Source organism: Talpa occidentalis, unplaced genomic scaffold (assembly GCF_014898055.3).
Source record: "Talpa occidentalis isolate TD23 unplaced genomic scaffold, MPIMG_talOcc4v2.1 talOcc4.15, whole genome shotgun sequence".
Lineage (NCBI taxonomy): Eukaryota > Metazoa > Chordata > Mammalia > Eulipotyphla > Talpidae > Talpa > Talpa occidentalis.
In genome coordinates, this window is record NW_023601543.1 from 69,131,817 (window position 1) to 69,155,438 (window position 23,622).

Below are 23,622 nucleotides of genomic sequence, written 5' to 3' on the forward strand. Positions count from 1 at the left end.
TGTTTCTTGCTTCTAAGTCAAAAAATCTTGTCTCTGCACTATGCCGTCTAGAATATCAGGTTTAGCGTCCTAGTAGAGGGACATGAAGGTTCCAGAAGGACGTAAGGGCAAAATTTTAGGACGATTAATACAAAAGGTAGGGTTGAAAGCTTTAGGTGATTAGACTCTAAAATTGCTTCAGATAATTTATGATCTGATTTATGAGATCAACCTAAATATCAGAAAACTTTTTTAAAATAAAGTTTGGGTTCATTTGGTCAACATATTTTTCTTTTTTTTTTTTTAGAGGCATGTTTTTATTTATTTGTTTGTTTGTTTGTTTGTTTTGTTTATACATGCACTGGGTATAGTCAGAAGCGCGGGAGGGTGAGAGAATTCACCAGAGCCAGAGCGGGGAGCAGAGCAGGCAGAAGGACCGAAGTACACTGCTGAGGGGAGCAGAGGGCGGCAGGAGAGGTCTGTGCACCATGTGGGACCCTCCTCCGGTGGCCGGGGAGCAGCCGGGGATCGAACCGGCGTCACAGAAGCTGCGCGCAGCTTTGCAGCCCAGCGCTCAACCGCTGCGCCACCGGGGAGGCCCTGGTCAACATATTTTTCTTGATAAAAAAGGACTTGTCACCCTTCCATGAACAAGTAGTATTTTCTTCATATCTTTCTTCATACATGTAATAAACACATATTTATTGAGTTTGGATTATGTGCTAAGTAAAGGAGATCATTATTCTCTCAAATGGGCTTAGTTCAGAGTGGACTGGAATTGTCACAGGGCAGGGAGAGGGGTACCCCAGAGCCCCCAAATCTGCCTGCACTAAATAGGTTCTACTATCCACCACATCAAGACAAAACATATAAGACCTTTGATGAAAAGGAACTTTAATACAATTAGTAAACAATACAGAAAAGACAAAGGATCTAGTTTCTAAATCAAGGATCCAAAGTTACCTGTCCCCTCATGGGTAAAAGTCCACCCAACGGGGTTGGCCCAGAGCAAGGCCCGAAAGCCTGCCACAAGTCTAAAGCACCTTCCAGTGGGGACCCACAGAAAAGGATCAGAAACCACCAGACAAGTCTGGAAGGAAAAGAGCAAAATCAAAATCAAGATAAAAGCTGCCATTGTCACCTCCCCACGGGTCTCTCACCCACACCTGTGTCAACCAGTCCAGGACAAACAGGCAGTGCAGTTTCTTTACTTGTCTCTCTGCTCCATGTGCCTCCTCCAGGTCTCCTTCTGGCTCTCCATCCTGCTTCCTTCCTTCCTCAGTCCCTCTGCAGCTTCTCCTCCTCCCAGCTCAGCTCCTCCCTCCTTTGTGTGGGGCAGAGAACCTAGAACTTCCCCTTTTCCTGGGGACCATGCTGTGGCAGGATGATTTGGGAAGGACGACTTTGAGGAGGGGTAAACAAGTGGGAGATTTTTCTTGCAGAGGCAAGTCTTACAAGTAGAGAGACTAAAGCTCAACATAATTGACTGATACACATTCAGACACAAATAAGTCAGTAAATGAATTTTAGAAACAATTATAGTTAATATTTGTCAAGCAGTTAATATATGCCAGGAACAAAGCCAATACCTATCCATTAGATATCATATTTAAATCTTACAGCAACCTATGAATGTGACGTACTGGTCACATCCATTTTAAATATATGAAAACTGGGCCTCCCCGGTGGCGCAGCGGGTTAAGGGCAGCGCTGTGAAGCTGTCCGCAGCCTCTGCAGCGCTGGTTCTATTCCCGGCCCGCCAGGGAGATTCCCACACGGTGTGGCAGACCTCTCCTATCTTGCCAGCTGCTCCCTTCAGCAGTGTACTTCAGTCCTTCTGCCTGTTCTGCAACCTGCTCTGTCTCTGGTGAATTCTCGCATGCTCCTGTGCTTCTGGCCTGTATCCCAGTGCTTGTAGAAATAAATAAATCTAAAAAATAAAATAAAATATTAAAAATAAATATATGAAACTCATGATTTAAATATTTATATCAACCAAGATCCAGATCACCCTAAGCTATTATTTATTTCTATTACACTGTTTTTTGTCAAACTCAATATATTCTCTAACAGTTTTTTTTCTATAGTTGTGGCTTTCTCTTAAAGATTAAAATGGTTGTACTTTAGACTGTTATGTGGGCATGTGGTGATTAAAATAGCCTCCACAATTAATTTAACTTATTTTAATTGCTACCATATGCAATACTTTTATAAATTATGCCACTCAATCATGTTTATTTGCTATTCTTATAGCCTTTCTAGTAATGCCTACTATTACTTTTCAGGTTGCTCTATCTTTAATCAATTGCGTTAGATTAATGACAGTTTTATGTAGTTCACTTACTGGATTCAAGATATGGTTCAGTTATTCAGGGAGCCCAAAAGTTAATGACTTCTGAAAGTGCGTGAATCCCTTCTACCCACTGGTGCATCCAAAACATTCAGATTTTATTTGCTAAATCAGGGGTTCTATCCCTTAAGTTTCCTTGGAGGATACTATCAAAATGAGAAGACTCAAAATAGCTATCTTCCAGAACACGACATTGTGGTTTTAAATTTGAAAGTATTCCCAGTATAGCTTTAGTATCTGCTGATGTGGTCACCTCAATTCTAACAAGTCACATTCTTAGAACTGCATGTTTATACATAGCATGCCAAAATAACATCCAAATTTAGTCAATCAATTGATTTTCTTTAAAATAAAATAGTACTGTTTTTATAAAGCCAACATAGTCATTTAGTAAAATTCTGGAATATGACATTGCAAATTATGTCCCTAGTAGGCCTAAATATTGCCAATTCACTTATAGCCACCTTCCATAAATTCTCCAATCCTCCAAATTAACTACAAGTTTGTTAATTCTAAATCATCAGGTTATCCTTAATATTCCATCTTCATGTTTCTTTTTATAAACACATTTTGATGCTAAAATTTATGCATAAAAAGATAATGTTCTTTCTTTTTGGATATGAGGATTCTACTGTTGACTTTCATTTTTCAGTATTTCAGTGTGTAATGATCCATTTGGACTGTTTTTTGTGTCCCAGTCAATCTCCAATTTTATACACACTTTACATTGCCAAACCTTTCATATTTGTTCACCAAGTTTTGGAATGTAATCTTTGTCTCTGAACAATAATTTTCTTATTGTTTCAGTGGAAGAAAATCAGTTTTTTCAAAACAAAGTAAATCAGTGCCCTCAAGTAAGCATTATACCTACAGAGTGATCTGTGATTTGAAATATGCTCTAAGCCACTAAACTACCTTAGGTAGAATTATAAATTAATATTTTTATATTCTAATTTTTTAATTCATGAAATTGGAGCTCATTTTACACCAGAGGCTTCTGAGAAATATTTGAATCCAGATGCCCGAAGGTTTTATTGTTTTCCAATATCAATTGAATCTTCTGCAAACAAAAGAAAGAAAGCAATCTTTGATCATTTCTGTATTTCTATCTTGACATTTGTTTGATTTCCTCATGCCAGCATACTGCAAAGTTGATTCTAAGATTATTCAGTACTTGGATACTTCAACATGGTAATTTTATATGTCTGAAAATGTACAACTGATTTTCTTAAATCTTGACTTTCTATAATTAACAATAATTATCTAATTTTCAATATGTTTCTGTTATGGGTATTTTTTCCAAATTAAAATTTAAAGTCTTATTTTACAATGAGACAGCTCTTTATTTTTAATTAAACAAGCAAAATAAACCCTATAAAACTCGTGAAAAATTATTTTGAAAAATATAACAAATCCACATGATAAAAAAAGACTACCCTTTTATATCACCACTATAATAAAAAGTTTTGTTTTTTCATTTAATCAGCATTAATAGATTAATGCAAGAAGATAAAAGACATTTATTTTTATCAATATAAAAATATAGACAATTGTTTTTTCTTTATACTTGCCTTATACCCATAATGGAATTTGATCATTATATCTAATAGTTTTGATGTCAGGTGAAATTGTGGGGTGCCCATGGACACCAAAAGTTAAAGAGAAAGCCCATGTTGCCAATTCTAAGGATCCAACCACTCTTGTGCATAAAGATTAACAAAGCAGATTCTCAGTCTACTCAAAGATTTTTAATTCTTGAGAACTTCAAAGGGCTTAGAGAGAAATAAAAAGAAAGTCAGACTTCAAAATCATACGTCCCGTTGTGGGCAAATGTCCAGCCAAACAGGATGGGCACAGATCAGGGCCCCTGGGGCCTGAAAGCTTTCAGCGCCCCCTGGTGGGGAACCACAGGCAAGGAAGGGGTAAGGCAGATCCCGGAGAGCTGGGGCAGTACAAGAGACCCCAAAATTCACAATGTACCTCCAAGCTGAATAATCCACCATGAGGTAATGATGACAGCTTCCATTGTCCTTGAAGAGTCCTCCCATCAAAGCAGAAATGTGTCTCCCCTTCCTTCTGTCCCACCTCAGTATATACCTCTGCCTCACTCCTTCCTCTTTCCAGCTGTCCCCCATTCTGGAAGTCTGGTTAATGGCATGATGGGAGTTGTAATCCAAGGTGGCCAAGATATTGGCAGCATGGAAGTGGGGGCAGGGAAAATGGCACCTGATTCTGCAGCTGTGACAATGCTCCATTTCCCCCTATAGCAGTTTGTCCACTTGAAATTATTATTAGGAGTCTTTTCTATGTGCAAAATATGTGTTATGTGGTCATAAAGGTAAAGTTATCTTTCCAATGGTAAAACTGGTTTTGAAAAATATAGCGATGGATGTCTAGAGAAAAGAGAAGTGGTGATCTATGCTTCAGCCAAGTAAAATTCCTGCCAAAAGATAGTGAAAAATGGGTAAAGTCATACTTGTTTTATATGCAAATTATGTAGTAGCAAACCTATTTTACTTTTGTAATTTAATTATGGGAAGTTCCTTTTTGAATTGCTCAGTCAGTCAGTAACTTTATCGTGACTCTACAATACAATTTAAGACTTAGATGCCAACATTACAATTATTTTGCTGACAAAACGTGAGCTCAGAAATGCTTTCTTCCTCTACTATTCTCCCTTATGTTCAGGGAGAGGTCTAAATATTTTGTCAAGACTCTTCTGGATGCTTAAAAGCATAATTGTTATAAAATCATTTGTATGTCACCTGCAAAGGTGAGGACTGAACTTTTATTTATTTACTTGTTAGTCTTTGAGAGCACAGTTAGTTGTTCTTGTAATTTTGAAAATACACATTGAATATAATTCCTTACTCATAAGGGCCAAAGAGTAATGAAGTAGGAAACAGTTAAAAAGCAATTTCATAGCCAAGCTTTTGAACTTTATCTCTTAGAATGCCTTTCAAGTTTCAACCCTTTTGGGAGACTTTTAGCTCTCCCCACTTTCTTCCTCTGCATTTGTATGCCTAGATAATGCATCTACCAGCTAATTTATATCTGTCATCATGGAGTGACTTTTTCTCAACTCAATTGTATGTATTTAGTGAATTTGGAAACTTTTATTTAACCTTGCATCCCTCTCTTTCTTTGTACCGTATGTTAAAATTTTTTATCTGAATAAATTTAGAACACTAATTGGCATTATCAAATGTTTTGTGAATGAGGCTGGATCCCATCCAGCAAGTAGAAAGGGGCTATAAGGGGTTATACACAGTAGAATGTTTTTATACTTAGAAAGAGGGTAGGACATGTTTATTAGCAAAAGAAAGGAAATATTTCAGACAATACCACCTTCCTTTTTGGGGAAAGCAGGGGGATCTTATCATGCAGATTTCCTCACTAAAGCTGAGCAGAAGAGTCCAGATTGATTAGTTTAAAATTCCACTTTTGAAACCGCAATTAGGTTAGGTATTGAGTCTTGGGGGAGCCCAGCATGAAGGAGTCCATTTTGAGTTTGTTGTTTCTTTTCTTTTTAACACATCCTTAGAATCGAAACGTTCAACAAATGTTTATATAAATTCAACATGGAATGGATTAATGTTGTATGGAAAGATGTCTGTATTAGGGTGCAGGGGGAAATTTCCCCATCCTTCTGGGCTCTTGGACAGGATGAGTAAGCAAAATAGCACCAGATCGGTAAACAAAGGAAAACTCAATTTAATAATACACACACACATACAAAATGGTTGTAAGTCCTCAAGAATAATGATGCAACTGGGGATATTTATCCTGTATGTAAGGACCTGGGGCATCAAGAAGAGAGAAAGGGGGAGATAGCACATGACAAAAAGGGGAAGACCTCATCCTTTTACTATGAAGGCAAAGATGACAGTCTCATGTCATTCGTTAATACAACTTTACCTGGATGATACTCCCAAACTAAATTCTTTTAGATCATGAAAAGAGGGTGCAATTATTACTCCTCCCATTTGGAAAAGGGCAAAGGACAAAACTCCTAGAGTCTTCACAGCTCTTAACTTAAAATAATGTGCATTCTTTAAGTAATGGTAATAGACTTACTGAAGCTCACAGGTTCTCTGTTGACCTTTAGTTCACATCAAGGTGGCACTTATTTGAAGAGGCCTACCCTGGGTATATTGAGAAAAGCCAGATTGACCTTTTTGGCAAGACTGAACCTATAATTCCTTCCATAACATTTATCACATTTTATAGTTATATCATTTACTTGCTATTAACCTACAATGAACTGGGAGCTCCACGAGAGCAGTCTCCATGTCTGTCTTGTTTACTGTATTATCTACAGTGTCTGATGCATGAGGTGGCATAACATAAGCATTCGACAAATATTTGTAGAAGGAATAAGTGAACAGCTTTGTTTAAGTTCTGGTTTGTCAAAAATTCAGGCGTTACTGTAAAACTATACCAAATATATGTTTCCAGTGAACTGAACTTAATTCATTTTATGTTTTACTGTATACAGAAGAGATAGGAGGGAGGGACAGAGAATGAGAGAAAGAGAGAGATAAAAAAGAGAGAGAACAAAGACTCTTCAAGGAGCTTATGGCTTTTATTTTTGCACTTATTTACCATTTCCTGCAAATGGATTTCACAATAAAGAAACTGCAGTGTCAGACATCATCATTGCTCTGAGGAAAATACAACCAGAGTACACTGAGGTTCAAATATAATTGATGCATAAATGCAAAACTGCGAGAAATTTATTGAAAATGACATTTTTTTCTTTTTATTTTTTAATTAAAATAGCATTGGCTTATAAACACAATATAGGCTTCAGGTGTACATCATTATAAATCATAATCGTTCTATGTTTGCCCCTAAAATTCTAATTCCATCCTTCTAAATGACTTTAAAACTCATTGTTCTAACTCCCACGGAGGCAAAAAAAAAAAAAATGTATGTAGGGCTGCAGATCTGGGAGGCCTGAAGGCCTGAGCCGAAGAAAAAGCTGGATTGGCTTGGTAGCGTCCCTGCGAGCTTCACCCAGAGGATTCTGGGACGGGATGTAGCTGGAGTTGGCCAAACTAAAACGATCCCGGAAGTAAGTGTCCTTTTCTAGTGGTTGGGCAGGGGGAGGGACTATGGAGTCACGCTTTGTCGCTGGGGCTGCTGGGACTCTGACCTCAGTCACCGTCATCACAGATTTCCTGTGAGACAAGTTCAGGGGCCTCTTGTCAGAACGATGCCTCATTACCGAAGTTACCGCTCCTCAAAGCGAAGTGGCCAATTAAGATACAGCGAACACCATCAGGGCAGAAAGCAGAAGACACGAAGATGCCGCCCCTGGTTGAATCACAAAGACCGGTCGCGCCGTCGCAGGTGGGAAGACAGTTACCATGTCCATTCTCGAAGAAGCTATTATGATCGCTCACCAGACCAGAGAGCATATGCACAGCAATATCAGCATCGTAGCCGCTACAGACGCTACAACTACAGCCGGGATAGGGGAGAGGCCTACAATGACACAAACTATAGCCATTATCAAGGGGAGGCCTACGATAACACCATCTACAGCCAATATCGAGGAGAGGCCTACGAGGCCACCAACTACAGCCAGTATCGAGGAGAGGCCTACGAGGCCACCAACTACAACCCATATCGAGGAGAGGCCTACTATGACACCAACTACCGCTATTACTATGAATGTCGTCGGGAAAACAACAAATACCGCACCCGACCGCGTATTAGCTGCAGGAAGTACAGAAGCCCATGTCGCAGCACCCCAACGGTCAACCGCTACTCTTTTAGTGATGACCAGAGAGCCAAGAGTATAAAGAAAAATACCAAGGGCTGCCTCCTCTACCATATCGGAGACTGGCTGCAAGAGCGCTATGAGATCATAAGCACCTTAGGAGAAGGGGCCTTTGGCCAAGTTGTCAAGTGTGTTGACCATCACAGGGGTGGGGCTGGAGTTGCCCTGAAGATCATGAAGAATGTGGGAAACTACAAGGAAGCAGCTCACCTTGAAATCAATGTATTGGAGAAAATCCGTGAGAAGGACCCTGACCACAAGAACTTCTGTGTCCAGGTATTTGACTGGTTTGACTACCGTGGTCACATGTGTATCACCTTTGAGCTTCTGGGCCTTAGCACCTTCGATTTCCTTAAAAGTAACAACTACCTGCCCTACCCCATCCACCAAGTGCGCCACATGGCCTTCCAGGTGTGCCAGGCTGTCAATTTCCTCCATAAAAACAAGCTGACGCACACTGACCTGAAGCCTGAAAATATTCTTTTTGTAAATTCAGACTACGAGCTGACCTACAACCTAGACAAGGGGAGAGATGAGCGCAGTGTGAAGAACACAGCTCTGCGGGTGGTGGACTTTGGCAGTGCCACCTTTGACCACGAACACCATAGTACCATTGTCTCCACACGCCATTACCGAGCTCCAGAGGTCATCCTCCAGTTGGGCTGGTCACAGCCTTGTGATGTGTGGAGTATAGGCTGCATCATCTTCGAGTACTATGTTGGCTTCACTCTCTTCCAGACCCATGACAACAAAGAGCATCTGGCCATGATGGAAAGGGTCTTGGGTCCTGTTCCTTTCCGGATGATTCAAAAGACAAGGAAACAGAAATATTTTTACCGTGGTCGCTTGGATTGGGATGAGAGAACATCTGCTGGGCGCTACATTCAAGAAAATTTAAAACCACTGCGATGGTATCTGACCTCAGAGGCAGAGGAACACCACCAGCTCTTCGATCTGATTGAAAGCATGCTAAAGTATGATCCTGCTAAGCGGCTGACCTTGGGGGAAGCTCTTCAGCACCCTTTCTTCCACTGCCTTCGTGCTGAGCCATCCAAGGTCAAGCCGTGGGGCTTGGAGTAGGATATTAGTCTGACCATCAGGCCCTGGATGCCCCTGCTTCTCTTACAGCGGTGGGTTGCCAGTCCAGGACACTGGTGCTTTATTAGACAAGTGACAGAGGTGGAGTCCTCTCCTTCCCCCTGGCTGCCTGTGTATGGTGAATATGTGAAAGTGAAAATATGAAAAAAAACTTGTACTGTTGTTTGGCCCCTGTCTTGTGCAGAATGCTACTCTGCCACACACTCTTTTCACCCTCATCTGCCCCTTCACCTGAGTTGGATGGGGACAGAATGAGGTAACCGGGTGTCATCAAACCCCATGTTTTATAAGGAATTTTGTAGTCTCTGTGAAATAAAATGACATGTTTTATCTGAGAAAAAACCTACATAAAGCTTGGATTTTTTACTCTATCGTTCAAGTTAAAATTCAGTAATGTATGTATTTCATAGCTCATACATACCAGGAGTCAAATGGTTATATTGACTAATACATAATGATTATCTTAAGGGGGCTTTTATCCTTCTAATGCTTCTTTGTTGATATTGCTTGGTGTATAAAGTTCATTTAACTATATATATTTAATTGTAATCTAAAAAGGAGTTCAGTACATAAAAATTTCAACTTTTCTTTTTGTATTTGCACTGATTTAATCTTTCAGCTGTTAATTACCAGTCCTGTATGCAAAGAACAAATCTAAGGTTTCCTTTTCAAAGAATTAACTTACCCTTTGAATCGTGAGTTGATGCTTTCCGTTTTGATGTTTGGTTTCCCTAAAGTCCTCTGAGGGAAAGATGAGTATATCGGGCTGGATGTCTCTAAAGAATCTGAAAGTTAAAGTTGATGTGAAATATAATTATCAATGTTTGTTGTAGGGGCTGATAGAAAATTTCCCCCTGCCTCTCTGGGCTATTCTTGGGCAGGAACGATCTTGGGCAGTAACAATCAAATGAACTTTCTATAGATTGATAGGAGAAAAGAACAAATTTAATTACAGAGGTATGCCCTATGTGTACCCATGGGGCAAAATGAGGGGTGATATCCCGAGCCAAGGAATGGGATCCGGGCCTGGGCTTCAAAGAGAGAGGAGGGTCTCCTATGATGAGGAGAGGGGGGCTCCTATTACTGCATTTAGATGTTTGCCATGCCATATAGATGGGTTTAGCTGGTAAAAATTCTAATTTATAGTAATATGTGAAACCTTTATTATTCTAGGTAGTTAAAGAAATGGTAAAAATTTCTTATCAGCCTGCAGTGCTTCAGTTGACCTTAGCTGAAATAATCCACACACCAGAGAGATATTCTTCAGAAAGCCTGTTTTAAACAACTTGGGGAGGTCTGTCTTTCATTAACTCTGGAATACTGTGGCAACCTGTATTTGTCTATAGAGAAAATATAGAAAGGTAGAGGATTAGAGTTAGCAAGCTAGGAAATAAGGTTTGGAAATTAGATTATCTACAGAATAATGATTTTTTTTTTTTAATTTCAAGTGTCATTTGGAAAATGTTTAAGTAAAAAAATACCAAAAATTGGCATATGAAATTCGGTAGTTTGAACTGAAAACTGATAAGAAATGTAAAATTTAAAAGGTAAGTGAAATCTTATTAAATTACAATCTGACATTTATGGAATGAGTGCAAGGAAAGGATCAACATTTACAAACCTCTATTTATGATTGATTTGTGAAAAAATTTAAAAAAAATAATGCCTTGAAAAAGAATACTTCCCAGCGATATCCTCAACATGCAATGTGATTGTGGGGCACTCTCTGTGGAATCTTCTCCGTTATCACCACTGCCTTATCTTCAACCAAAATTATTTGTCAAATCTTCTTAATTCCGTCTGACTCCTTAATTGTGTTTTTCAGCCAATCTGTCCACAAAACTGCTCTCGGGGTTCCTTACATGAAATGTCTTTATGACATTGCCTTATGTTTCAACTCCTTAGCTTTGCCTTTTTTTTATAAAAAAAAAAAAGATTTATTTATGCATGCAAGAACTAGGGTACAGGCCAGAGGTGTGGGGGGGTTGGGGGGAGAGAGGATTCACCAGAGACAGAGTGGGGAGCAGAACAGGCAGACTGACTGAAATACACGGCTGAGGGGAGCAGTGGGTGAGACAGGAGAGGTCTGCTGCACCATGTGGGTTGCTCCCTGGCTGCGAGTCGAACTCATGCTGCAGATAACTTCATAGGTTGTGTCTCAACCCCTTGCGCCACCAGGGAGGCCCCTCATCTCCTTACCTTTGCCTTTAAGGTTCTGTACCTTGTGTCATTTTCCTACTTTAACTTCTTCATTTCCTTCTACCTCTGATTTTCCTATCTCTATTTTATGGAAGTTTCCCTAGACCTTGAATAATGGTTGTAACATTCTTGACCTGATAAGATTCTCATCACACTTTGGGACTTAGACAAAATCTGATCTTCTGGGTGATACATTTTATTAATTCTTTGAGAAGGAATTAATCTCCTTCTCTCCTTTGGTGGCCCTGTAGCATTTTGTACTAACCTGTACTGCGTCAGGTATCATTTTGCTTGGTAATTATTTTCTAAATGCTCTTCTCAATCCAATTATGACTACCTCAAGGGCCAGGACTTTGTTTTTCATACCAATCATTTGATTGGAGGTCTGTACACAGGCAAACCTTACTGTGGAAACCAAGATATCTGGAGCATCCTCACTTCCCCAGCCCTCCAGGTTGGGGAGGGTAGAGAGGACACCTTAAGGGCAGAGAATAGGAGTGGGGACACAGCCCTTGGGGGAGGAGAGAACCAGGTTGGACAATGGGAAGGTTTTCTTTACAAAAATAATTACAGCAATCTCTTTACACCTGGGTACCAGGAATTGGAAAACCAGATGGGCTGGCTAGTTGTATTTACAAAGGAAATGGTGGAGTGGATGGAATTGGGGGTTGGAGGAGGTAGAAGGCCTTGGGAAAGGTCAGGACACCAATAAATAGTAGCTCTTTGGTCCCTAACCCCTTGTCTGTCTGCCTTCCTTCTCTTCCCTCTTCAGAACCAGTAAAACATCCTCTAAAATGTGCACCATGGGGGTGAGGCTGATGGAGGGACTGGAGGTGCATACAGGGACTCATTTACTTCTGCTCTCTAGTCTAGGGGCCCAAAGGGCTGGGATTTTCTATGATAATGCATATTACACTGATGCTTTGCCTTTTGACTAAGATCAAGTTTAGTACAGTGCCTACCGTGTATTAGAAATGTATTTCATTTTTTAAAAGATTTATTTGTTTATGCATACAAGATCTTGGGTACAGGCCTGAGATGTGGGGGGGTGAGAGGATTCACCAGAGACAGAGTGGGGAACAGAACAGGCAGACTGACTGAAATACACTGCTGAGGGGAGCAGCGGGTGAGACAGGAGAGGTCTACTGCACCATGTGGGTAGCTCCCTGGCCCGCAGGGGCTAGAACTCCTGCTGCAGAGGCTGCAGATTGTTTCATAGTGCTGTGCTTAATGCCTTGTGCCACATGTATTTCAAATGAATCATTATACATTGTTTCATTTTTGTTTTTAACTTTTTTTTAGGTAACATTGTTTAATAATATTGTTTGTGATTTAGGGTATAGGATCTACCCTTCAGGTGTTTGATCATACCACATTCACAACCAAAATACCCATAGTCCTCTCCTGTAGCCCATTGTGTGTCCTTTCCACTATGTTCTCTCCTTACCCCCCCCTTCTCTTCCCCCTCTGGAATCCAAACAAATAGCAAACCCTAGAAAACTGACTGAAGAGTTGAGGCTTTGTATTATAAAGTATATAGTTATCTTTTTTATTTGTTTATTTTTTATTTATATAAGCACTGGGTACAGTCAGAAGTGCGGGAGGGTGAGAGAATTCACCAGAGCCAGAGTGGGGAACAGAACAGGCAGACCGACGAAATACACTGCTGAGGGGAGCAGCGGGTGCCAGGAGAGGTCTGCGCGCCATGTGGGACCCTCGCCAGTGGCTGGGGATCGAACCGGCGCTGCAGAGGCTGCGGGCAGCTTCACAGCCCAGCACTCAACCACTGTGCCACCAGGGGAGACCATGTATTATAAAGTACAAACATCACCAGAAGCTAGTGTGCCTTCACTTTTTCTCCCAGAGGTGGTAATATAGTGGTAGAGAAATGGTAAGGAGAGGAGCTTTTGGAAGTCAACTTCCTCAGTAACTAGGATTGAAAAAGGACAGTTTCAAGAATTGTACCTAGGGCCTCCCCAGTGGCGCAGCAAGTTGAGTGCAGCGCTGTGAAGCTGTCTGCAGCCTCCGCAGCGTGGGTTCAATTCCCAGTCAGCCAGGGAGAAACCCACATGGCGCGGCAGACCTCTCCTATCTCTCCTGCTGCTCCCCTCAGCAGTGTCTTAGGTCCATTTGCCTGTTTTGCTCCCTGCTCTGTCTCTGGTGAATTCTCTCACCCTCCCGTGCCTCTGACCTGTACCCCAGTTCTTGTATAAATAAAAAAATCTCAAAAAAAGAAACAAAGAAATGTACTCATTTGAATTTCTATGTTTGATTTTTTTGTGTGTTTGTGAGTTTTTATGTGATATGTGGTAAATGTGATTGTAAAGTATCTAAGAGATAATAAACACACAAACATGCCTTTTACCTCCTATCACAATCCTTGCTAAACTTTTCCTAAATGCTATGACAAAAGAAACAAAGATCACATGTACTAGAAGGACTGTGCATGAAAACAAAAAAAAAAAATCAAAACATTTTTAACTTTTTGCTAATTATTTCTTCAGCATACTTCAGCATAACATTAGACCTTTAAAAATGTTTTATAGACTTCAACAAGGAATATAAGGCAATAAATGTATTATCCAGAGAGACAAAATATTGACATTTGAAATATTTTTTTTTTTTACTTATTTATCGTATCAGCTATTGTCAGACACAAAGTAAACTTAATGAGGTCTAATGGGATATACAGTTGGTTAAATTGGGCAGAGTTTTGTTGATTTATATTTTCACACTCTCCTAGACTTTAGAATCAAGTAGTAAATTATGAAATTGTGTGTATTACTTTTGTTTATCATCTTACTTAGAATATCATACCTGACTCAATTTAGAGTAGATAATATTTCTAGTTACTTTTCCTTAAAGACAAAATACCTGCTCAAATGTGTTTCAGCATTTTAATTGTGTTAATAGAAGTAATTCAAAGCTCAGCATATTCCACCACAGAGACAATGAGGACAATGATTGTTGACTCTGATGAATATTTTCCCAACGTAAATAGGTTTTTTTCATCTTTTTAATATTTCATTTTACAAGGCAATCTAGGAAAGGAAAATATACCTTTATCTTTACTATGAAGATTAGAAGCAGAAGTAATTATTATCAACATCATTAATATTATCAACAGTATTAATAAGACTATCGATTTTGATATGGTGTTGTGTAGTTTGTAAATCATTTTCACATATTTTAATTGATTTGATCATAATAACTACCACTACCTCTTAGAATAAGCCAAGCAAAAGAGGTTGGGAAAAATAATACAAGTGGTACATGGAATTTAAGAATTTATGGCATTTGAAATATGTGCTCTTTGATCATGTACTTAACATTTTGGAGCCTCAACTTTCTTAGCTATAATGGGACCATGAATACTGACTTTAAGTGACTAAAAGGATTAAGTAAAAGGACTATTTCTAAAGCCCTGGCACATTATAGCTCAATTCCCATATTTTCATTTCCCTTTTTAGATATATTAACTATAGAAAAGGGACTTCAGTGGTGGTATTAAGGAGATAGGGGTTAATTTAGCATTCACTTAATGTTGCCCAGCCGCACAGCAAGCCACCTGAAGCAAACATGCAATCTATGAAAACAGAGAAACCCACATTCAAGACAAGTGCTGTGTTTTCTCCCGCTCCTTCCTCTCCTAGCAAGATGGCTAAGAACCAAGATTCAGAATAGAATTAGGCAAGTGAGACACTTGCCACCAGTTTAAAATTTAAGGGGATGTCTAAAAATTCAGTATTTAAGACAACATTTAGTTCAATATTAAAAAAATCAAAATTAATGCAAAACCATTCATGATGAGCGAATGTCATTCTAGACAAACAAAGGATCTGACCCAACACTAGCACTCGCCTCCGCCCAATCTGATCACCCAACTCAAGGACTAGAACATTGGCTGCTAAGGCTACCTATGTCCTCCTCCTATCCTCCAGTGTACCCCAACCTAGGATAAATAACATGCCCTGAACTTAACATCCCCTGATTTATTTAAACACACACACACACACACACACACACACACCTCAACATTATTTAGGGTAACAAAAGCGTGGATTTTCAAATTCTGCAGTCCGGGTTTGAATTCTTTTTCTTAGGCTGTCTGAGTCTCAGTTTTGTCATCTGCAAAATGGGAATTATAGTACTTACGCTGTAGAGTTAGTGTGAAAATGTTTCATCTAATGCATGCACTTAAAGCTTTGTGTTTGTTATTATATTTGAATGTTATTTTTAAAAAAAATAGTTGGGACTCTCTTTCATGTGGTGTTATATCTCTATATCCCAATACCATACTGTTTTGATTACTAGCTTTATCTTAAAATTTGAAGTCTGAGAGTATACTACCTCTATTCTTTTTTTTTTTTTTTTTTGTCAGGATTGCTTTGGCTTTTTGGCATCATTTGTGGTTCCATATAAATGTCAGTAATGTTTCTTCTATTTCTTTGAAGAATGCCATTGAAACTTTGATAAAGATTGTATTGAAGATGTGTGTTTATTTGGGTAAGATGGCTATTTTGACAGTGTTATTAACCAATCCATGATCAGGAAATATCTTTCCATTTCTTTGTGTCTTCTTCTATTTCCTTTAATAATATCTTACATTTTTCATGTTATAGTTCTTTCACCTCCTTAGTTTAGTTCATTCCTCAGTATTTATTTTTCTATGCAATAGAAAATGGAATTATTTTCTAGATTCTTTCTCTTCTAGACCATTTTTTGTGACCCATTACTGTTCATTCCTTCACACCTTGGATCATGCTCTTTTTTAATGTATTCTTTTAATATTAGAAAACACTATAACTAGATTTTTAATGCAAATTATAATTTAATTATGCAAGTTCATTTTAAATTTAGTTTGATATTCACATAGCAAGCACTCAGTAAATATTTCTTAATGATATTTGAATGTCATCCCATGTTCTGGAAAGGTATATTAACTGAAATAGAGACTTTCAGCTGGAAGACTCTTTCCTCGAAGTTGCAAAGTGACTGACAATAATATATAAAGATAAAGCTTCAAGGAAAATGTTACCAGAGGTCAATTTTAAACTAGGGGGAATATAATTTTTCATGACAAGCTACTCCCCTACCTTCCTCACTGGAGCCTCTGCGTCTGTGGTTATTAAATTCCCATCTTTTTATTTAAAAAACTTCAAACTGAAAAGGGGGAAAATCTCCTGCAAAAATAGCCACTTTACTTTTAGTTGATAGTTGTTATATTCAAACGCACATTGGTCAATCATTGAAGCATATACTTGTCTTTGTCTCGTAAAATATTTTTATTACAGGGATAAAATAATATTTGTACTATAATTGGTTTAAGTAATAAAATAATAATTTATTAATTTAGCATATTCACAATCATTTGAACCCACTTATGAACCCCTCCCCAATACTATCATTTTTCCCACTATGACCAACTACAGTCATTATTTGAATTTTTCTTTGTTTTAGTCTTTCCACATATGTTATGTATTTCTGAATAATAAATTGTTTTTTTCCTGTATGCTTTTGAACTTCATATAATTGGAATCATATTGCACCTAGTCTGTGTGACTGCTTTTTTCAATCAGTATTATGTTGCTGAAATTCATCCATGTTATTGAATATAGCTGTAGTTCATTCATTTTCATTGTCATATGCCAGTGTAGGAAGAGACCGCAATTTATTTATATTTTCTAGTTGATGGATATTTGGGTTGTTCCCACTTTTATTTTTTTAATATTATTTTATTTATGCATACAAGAGCTAGGGTGTAGACCAGAGGTGTTGGGGGGTGGAGAGGATTCACCAGTGAAAGAGTAGGGAGCAGAACAGGTGGATTGACTGAAATACACTGCTGACAGGAGCAGCAGGTGAGACAGGAGAGGTCTGATGTGCCATGTGGGTCAGCTCCCTGGCCAGGGGATCGAACTCATGCTGCAATGGTTGCCTATAGCTTGATAGTGCTGAGACTTAACCCCTTGCACCACCAGGGAGGCCCTGTTTCCACTTTAAGTTCTTTTCCTGTTATAAACAATGTTCCTGGATCTGCTGGGCCATAGTGTTAATATTTGTGCTCTCATATATATCCCTTGTCTTCTTCTCCATTTTCTGCTGGGTACCTTTGGGACAATGAACTTGTAAGCTGTGAGTGCCAGGCTTCAATGTCTCCTAGCTTCCGGCTCTATTTGATAATGGTGGAGGTTTGGAGCAGTAGCTGCCTGTGATTTGAGGTCCGATCCCAGACAGCTCGTCTCATGGGGGACTCCAGCTTCCATTTAATGATCCTTGACCTCATCCACTGAATTCAGCAGAATAGAGTTTCCCAATGAAATACCCAAATTTACCCACCCATTCATGTGTACATGCCCAGCCAAACAGGGTTAGTTCAAAGCAGGACCACTGGGGCCCAAAAGCTTGTCACAAGTCTAAGTCACCTTCTGGTGGCGGCCCATAGGAAAGGGGCAGAAGGAGCCAGGCAGAGGCTGCGGGTAGCCTCACAACCCAGCGCTCAACCACTGCACCACCAGGGGAGGCCCTCTTTCAAGTGTCTCCTTCCATGTCTCCCAAGTCCCTGGTACAAGTCCAAGGCTATGAAGCAAGCACAGCTTTTTCACCTCTCTCTCTTCTCCATGTGTCTTCTCCAGGTCCCCTTCCTTGCTTTCCTTCCTTCTTTCTCCCAGACTTCTCTGGCTTCCCCTCCCTGCTCAGATCTACCCTTCCTTAGGATGGGGCAGGGAATCTGGAGCCTTCCCTGTCCCTGGGAATTACCTTGTTGCACACACCACACAGTACTTCTGTCTGAATTCTACCAATGATGTCTTCCACAAGGGGGTAGTTCAAAGGGAGTGGAAGAGAACTGCCATCAGGGGATGCTTTCTTGGTTATAGGAACTGCTGCAGATGGCAGCTGCCCGAATTTGGGAGGAGGGGAGACAACTCAGTAGTGGCATGTTCCTGCCACCCCCTGCACCCTGCGGCCTTTTGTTGTTGCAAGTCCACCTCTCAACATCAGGGGTAACCGGACCCTCTCCTCCCTCTATCTTGCAGTTCTCCTTCTCTCTTTACCCCGTTGTTCAAAATACTTTTTTTTCCCCTGTTGCTTCCCCAAGGCTTTTTTGTTTGCATTTGTGGCAGTAGTGGCCAGACCCAGAACGGATGAGAGAGGTTCTGACCCAGTGACAGTATTTCGATGCTTTGTCAGATAACAGTTTAATGGTTGTAAGACACCCTTCCCACGTGTCTCAACCACATGTCTCTCCCAAGTCTCTCCTCCAACTCTTCTTTCCCTACAATACCAGTTGGGCCAAAGAAATGCGAGCCGCAAGCCCACCTGCCTTCCGTGCTACACAGGGGCTGCTTAGCTTTGCCCCTAATTCCCAGAAGTTCCCCCAATCAGGAAGTCCAGTTCATAGTATACTGAGGCTTGTAATCCAGGAGGGCTGCATGTAAGGTGGGGGCAGGGAAAACGGGGCCTGGTCAGTGCACTGCATTTCTCTTCACCCTTTTTTTTAAATTTTAATTTTTTTAAACGATTTATTTATTTATTATTTATTTATTTATTTATTTATACAAGCACTGGGTACAGTCAGAAGCATGGGAGGGGGAGAGAATTCACCAGAGCCAGAGCGGGGAACAGAACAGGCAGACTGATGAAGAAATACACTGCTGAGGGGAGCAGTGGGCATGGCAGGAGAGGTCTGCGTGCCATGCGGGACCCTTGCCTGGCAGACGGGGATCGAACCTGTGCTGCAGAGGCTGCGGGCAGCTTCACAGCCCAGCGCTCAACCACAGCGCCACCAGGGGAGGCCCTTCTCTTCACCCTTTTATAGATATTGATTGTGTTGAAAACCCAACTTGAAACTGAAAGAAATCAATGGTATGTGAGTTTGAGAGTGGAGGATGGGAGTGAGGTTAGGTGGTGGGAGAGGGAGGGAGAACAAAAGACTTGCAGAGATCTGTAAAAGCGTCTACTTGGTAAGTTAAAAACCGTAAAGCTGTACTGAAATTTTTTTTAAAGATTTATTTATTTATGCATACAAGAGCTGGGATACAGGATAGAGATGCGGGGGGTGAGAGGACTCACCAGAGACAGAGCGGGGAACAGAACAGGCAGACTGACAAAATACACTGCTGAGGGGAGCAGCAGGCGACACAGGAGAGGTCTGCTGTGCCATATGGGTTTCTCCCTGGCTGGCCGGGGATCAAACTCATGCTGCAGAGGCTGTGTGTTGCTTCATAGTGCAGTGTTTAACCCCTTGAGCCACCAGGGAGGTCCTGTACTGAAATATTTTATATTATTTCCCAGTTTCCTAGGTTTTACTTTGCTGTTGTGAAACGAGTGAGCTAGTACTTCAAGCATTTGGACAAGCTTTACTAGTTATTGAATTCAATTTCCTATTCAATGTGTGTAAGGCTTTTCTTGTGCACACATAGCATAAAATTTGCAATCACATTGTTATGGAAACTATATGAATTAAGCATGTTGCGTGGTAACATGTTATGGAACTAGAATAATAGGTTAAGCTGAGACTTGGTGGGAAAAATCTATTTTCCTACAAAAACTTGACTCTCTACTGTTACATGATAAAATACTCCTCATTCTGCCCTTGGAAATGATATCTAGATCTTGAGCTCAGCCATGGGAAGACTGCATCTTATTCATTCTGTGGTTTTCCTAAAACATATCAAGCTCAAACAACGTTGAATTCCCTGAACCTTGACCAGAAGGTTGATTGTCCAGCAGAGTTTCTTGTAAGAAATTCTTAGAGCAGTAAATATTTTGTTATGGCAGAGAAATCATATCTATATATAGTGATACCAATTTTTTAGTTATACTCTGGATACTGCTTTTCTGTACATGTAGGCAAGATTATACAATCATTTTTAGGAAGTCAAAATTCTATTTGAAATAAAAACAGAACAGTTAGCTGGTACTAGGGTAACCTTAGTTTAATCAGAGTCCCAATCTAAATATACATTTCAGATGTATTTGATCCATCAGCCTAATAAGATATGAAAATGTCTGCAACCAGATATTTCCTGGCTATTCTCTTTCATGTAGCAAATCTCAACCTTCTGACTCTTTCATAGTCAATTCACATACCATGCCAAGACATCCTAAATGTGCAGATGTGATCTAACTAGCATAGATTCACATAATTGGCATGACACAGAATTTTTAAATATCAGCTATCTCAGGAACTTTATTCATGTGAATCTGGAAGATTGTGATGCTTGAGTTCTTACTCTCAGAGATTCAGATGTCAAAGTATTTTTAGAATGGGTCCTCAAGGCATCATTATTTTGTAATTATAATCTTGTTGATTGACAGCAAATGTGTTCCATGAAAATGTTGTGGTATTGAAGTGTTTCTGGTTAGTGCTGGAGACACACTGCTTAGATCTAAACCCTCATGAGGGGAAAGAAAGAACTTTAAAGAGATTTCAAATTCACCACCATGAAGATCCAAGAGCTCTCACAAAATGTAAAAGTTTGTTTTTGCTCCCAGAATTTTAGATTTTCTATTTTAGGTTACAAAGATTTAGAAATTTGATTATTTTCCAATTAAAAACTTTCATTGAAAAGCTACTGTTGGGGTGCAGGAGAAAATCCCCTATCTCCCTGGGTTCTTCTCAGGCTGGGAGAATGAAAACAGAATCCACATGGGTTAGCAAAGGAAAAATCAGTTTAATAATGTAAGTATGGTGCATTTACATGCTTGTAAATTCTAAAGAGGAAATGGAGACAATCAGGGCTATTTATACTGTGTTTAAGGACTTGGGGTGGCAAGGGCAGAGAGGGGGAGATGTCACTTGACAGACAGGAAGCAAGTGACCTTTCCTTTAAGAGTAAAGATGAGATTCTCAGATAGAGAGACCAGGTTTGCCCATAAATCTACACCTGGACGAGACCCACCAAAGTACTTTCCTCTAGGTTGAGTAGTGGTTCCTTCTTTGATTGGGGGAAGGGCAGGAGCTTAGGGAGCCAAGATCTCTCTGATTAGGGAAGGGTAAAGCATTCAGGAGAAGACAAAAGCCTTCCCCAGCTTCTAGGGATTTCACTGCTTTTAACTTAAAATATTCTACATTCTGGGCCTCCATGGTAGCTCAAGTGGTTAAGTGTCATCGCTATAAAGCTATTGGCAGCCTCTGCAGCATGAGTTCAATTCCCAGCTGGCCAGGGAACTAACCTACATGGCGCAGCAGACCTCTCCTGACTGGTCTGCTGCTCCCCTCAGCAGTGTATTTCAGTGGATCTGCCTGTTCTCCTCGCTCTGTCTCTGGTGAATCCTCTCACCTCCTGCACCTCTCGCCTATATCCCAGCTCTTGTATGCATAAGTAAATAAAAATAAATCTTAAAAAATATTCTTCATTATTTAGGTAATGGTAATAAACTTACTGAAGTTCGTAGGGTCTTGATGGATCTTTAGTTCCCTACATCAAGGTGAGACTGATGGGAAGAGTCCTACTGGGGCATATTGAGAAAAGCCGATCTCACCTTTTGGGGAGACTCATCCCATAGTACTTTAAAAAATCATCTCAGTGTTGTTCATTGAAATTGCAGATTTTTGTTTTAAAAAGGAGAGTGGAACTAGAGAAGCCATATGTCATATGATTGTTAATATTTCCCATGGGAAAGACGATGCAGTTTTCTTCCACTTCATGGTAGAATAGGGGAATAAAGTACAGGAAATTGTAATAGTGCTTGAAAATGATATTGTCATTAAATAAAATAAAGTATGTGGTATAAGTTAACAGAAAGCTTTATTATTGGTTAAAACATGCATTTTAGATTATTAACATGTTTATTCTTATGAAGGATCACAGAGGACTAATAGTACAAGACTGTTTTTCTCCTCTCAGAACATTAATAGCTAAGTTAATATCATGTTCTGTGAGGTAGAGAGAATTGGGGGTTGAGTTGAGGCAGAAGCCATCTGAAGAAATGTATAATGGACAGATACGTGAGCTATGAGTCTCTCCAAACGGGCATTTCAGTTTATGCCTACCAGAATTTACAACCAAGATGAGTGAATGAGGAATTTATCAATTCTTTGGTTTCAATGTTTTTATGAAGCTTAGTTTTATTTTTCTAAAGTCAATTAGAAAATTCAAATTAAGCTACATAGTATTGCAAATTTCAGATCTCTGAGGGGTGTGCATTAATAAGAATTAAAAATATTTTGTCAATATTATTATGTAAATTTTTGTATAAACAGATTTTTCTTGAATGTTTGAAAACTTTCTTTACTAAGCTAAGCATTTCCTCAGTGATCTTGTAAAACAATTCCTTAATGTTTAGTTATCAATGTCTGTGTCGTCACCAATGTGTGTAGTCCAAATTTTTTTTAAATAGCTTTTCCAGAATTATGATGATTTTGAAGGAGGAGAGTTACAGCAAATTTTATGCAATTCACCCTCATTATGATTAATTCAAATAAACACCTGGATCTCTCATTTTCTCATTGAGCTTTCTGTACATGGAGAATAGGTAAAATATTTAATATAAGCTATAGTGGGTGGTGAAGAGAAGGAGATTATGAGAATAGGAGAAAACTTGATTAAAAATACTTGATAGTCAAGATTTGACACAAAAGCATGATGAAAAGTCAGAAAATCAAACAAAAAATTTGGATTAAATATTATATTGGCATAACAGTTATATAAATATCACTACAGTTTCTTAAAACCTAAAGTTAAGGTTTTGAAGTGGTTTTACAAATAAGAATGTATTCAAGATGCTTCACAAAGTGAAATGATATCACAGTGAGGAAATTATTCCAGTAATGGCAAAGTTAAGTGAAATTTTCATTATAAGGTTTGATAATATTCAGTAGGGTATTTGATCATGAATTTAAACTAGAATGTTTTTATTCTGAAGTTTAGAGGACATCACAGACATTCAAAAAGTATATGGAAAGTGAGTTTTAAAAAATCATCCAGAAAATTATTGCCTTAGTTTCATTTACAAATGCATAAAATAATCAGATGTGTGCCCTATACATATAGTACCACTTTTTTTTTTAAAGATTTATTTATTTATGCATACAAGAACGGGGGTACAGGCCAGAGGTGTGGGGTGTGAGAGGATTCACCAGAGACAGAGTGGGGAGCAGAATAGGCAGATTGACTGAAATACACTGCTGAGGGGAGCAGCGGTAGAGGCAGGAGGGAGAGATCTGCTGCACCATGTGGGTTGCTCCCTGGCTGGAGATTGA

At 39.4% G+C, this 23,622-nt stretch overlaps 2 protein-coding genes across 2 annotated transcripts in view; both read left to right on the forward strand.

Moving 5' to 3' along the window:
* DMD (dystrophin) overlaps nt 1-23,622 on the forward strand; it is a 1,988,221-nt gene that overhangs the window by 328,373 nt on the left and 1,636,226 nt on the right.
* Nucleotides 7,451-9,545, forward strand: LOC119246242 (dual specificity protein kinase CLK2-like). The gene has a single exon (XM_037512550.1). The coding sequence runs from the start codon at nt 7,548-7,550 to the stop codon at nt 9,195-9,197; it is 1,650 nt and encodes a 549-aa protein (XP_037368447.1). The 5' UTR covers nt 7,451-7,547; the 3' UTR covers nt 9,198-9,545.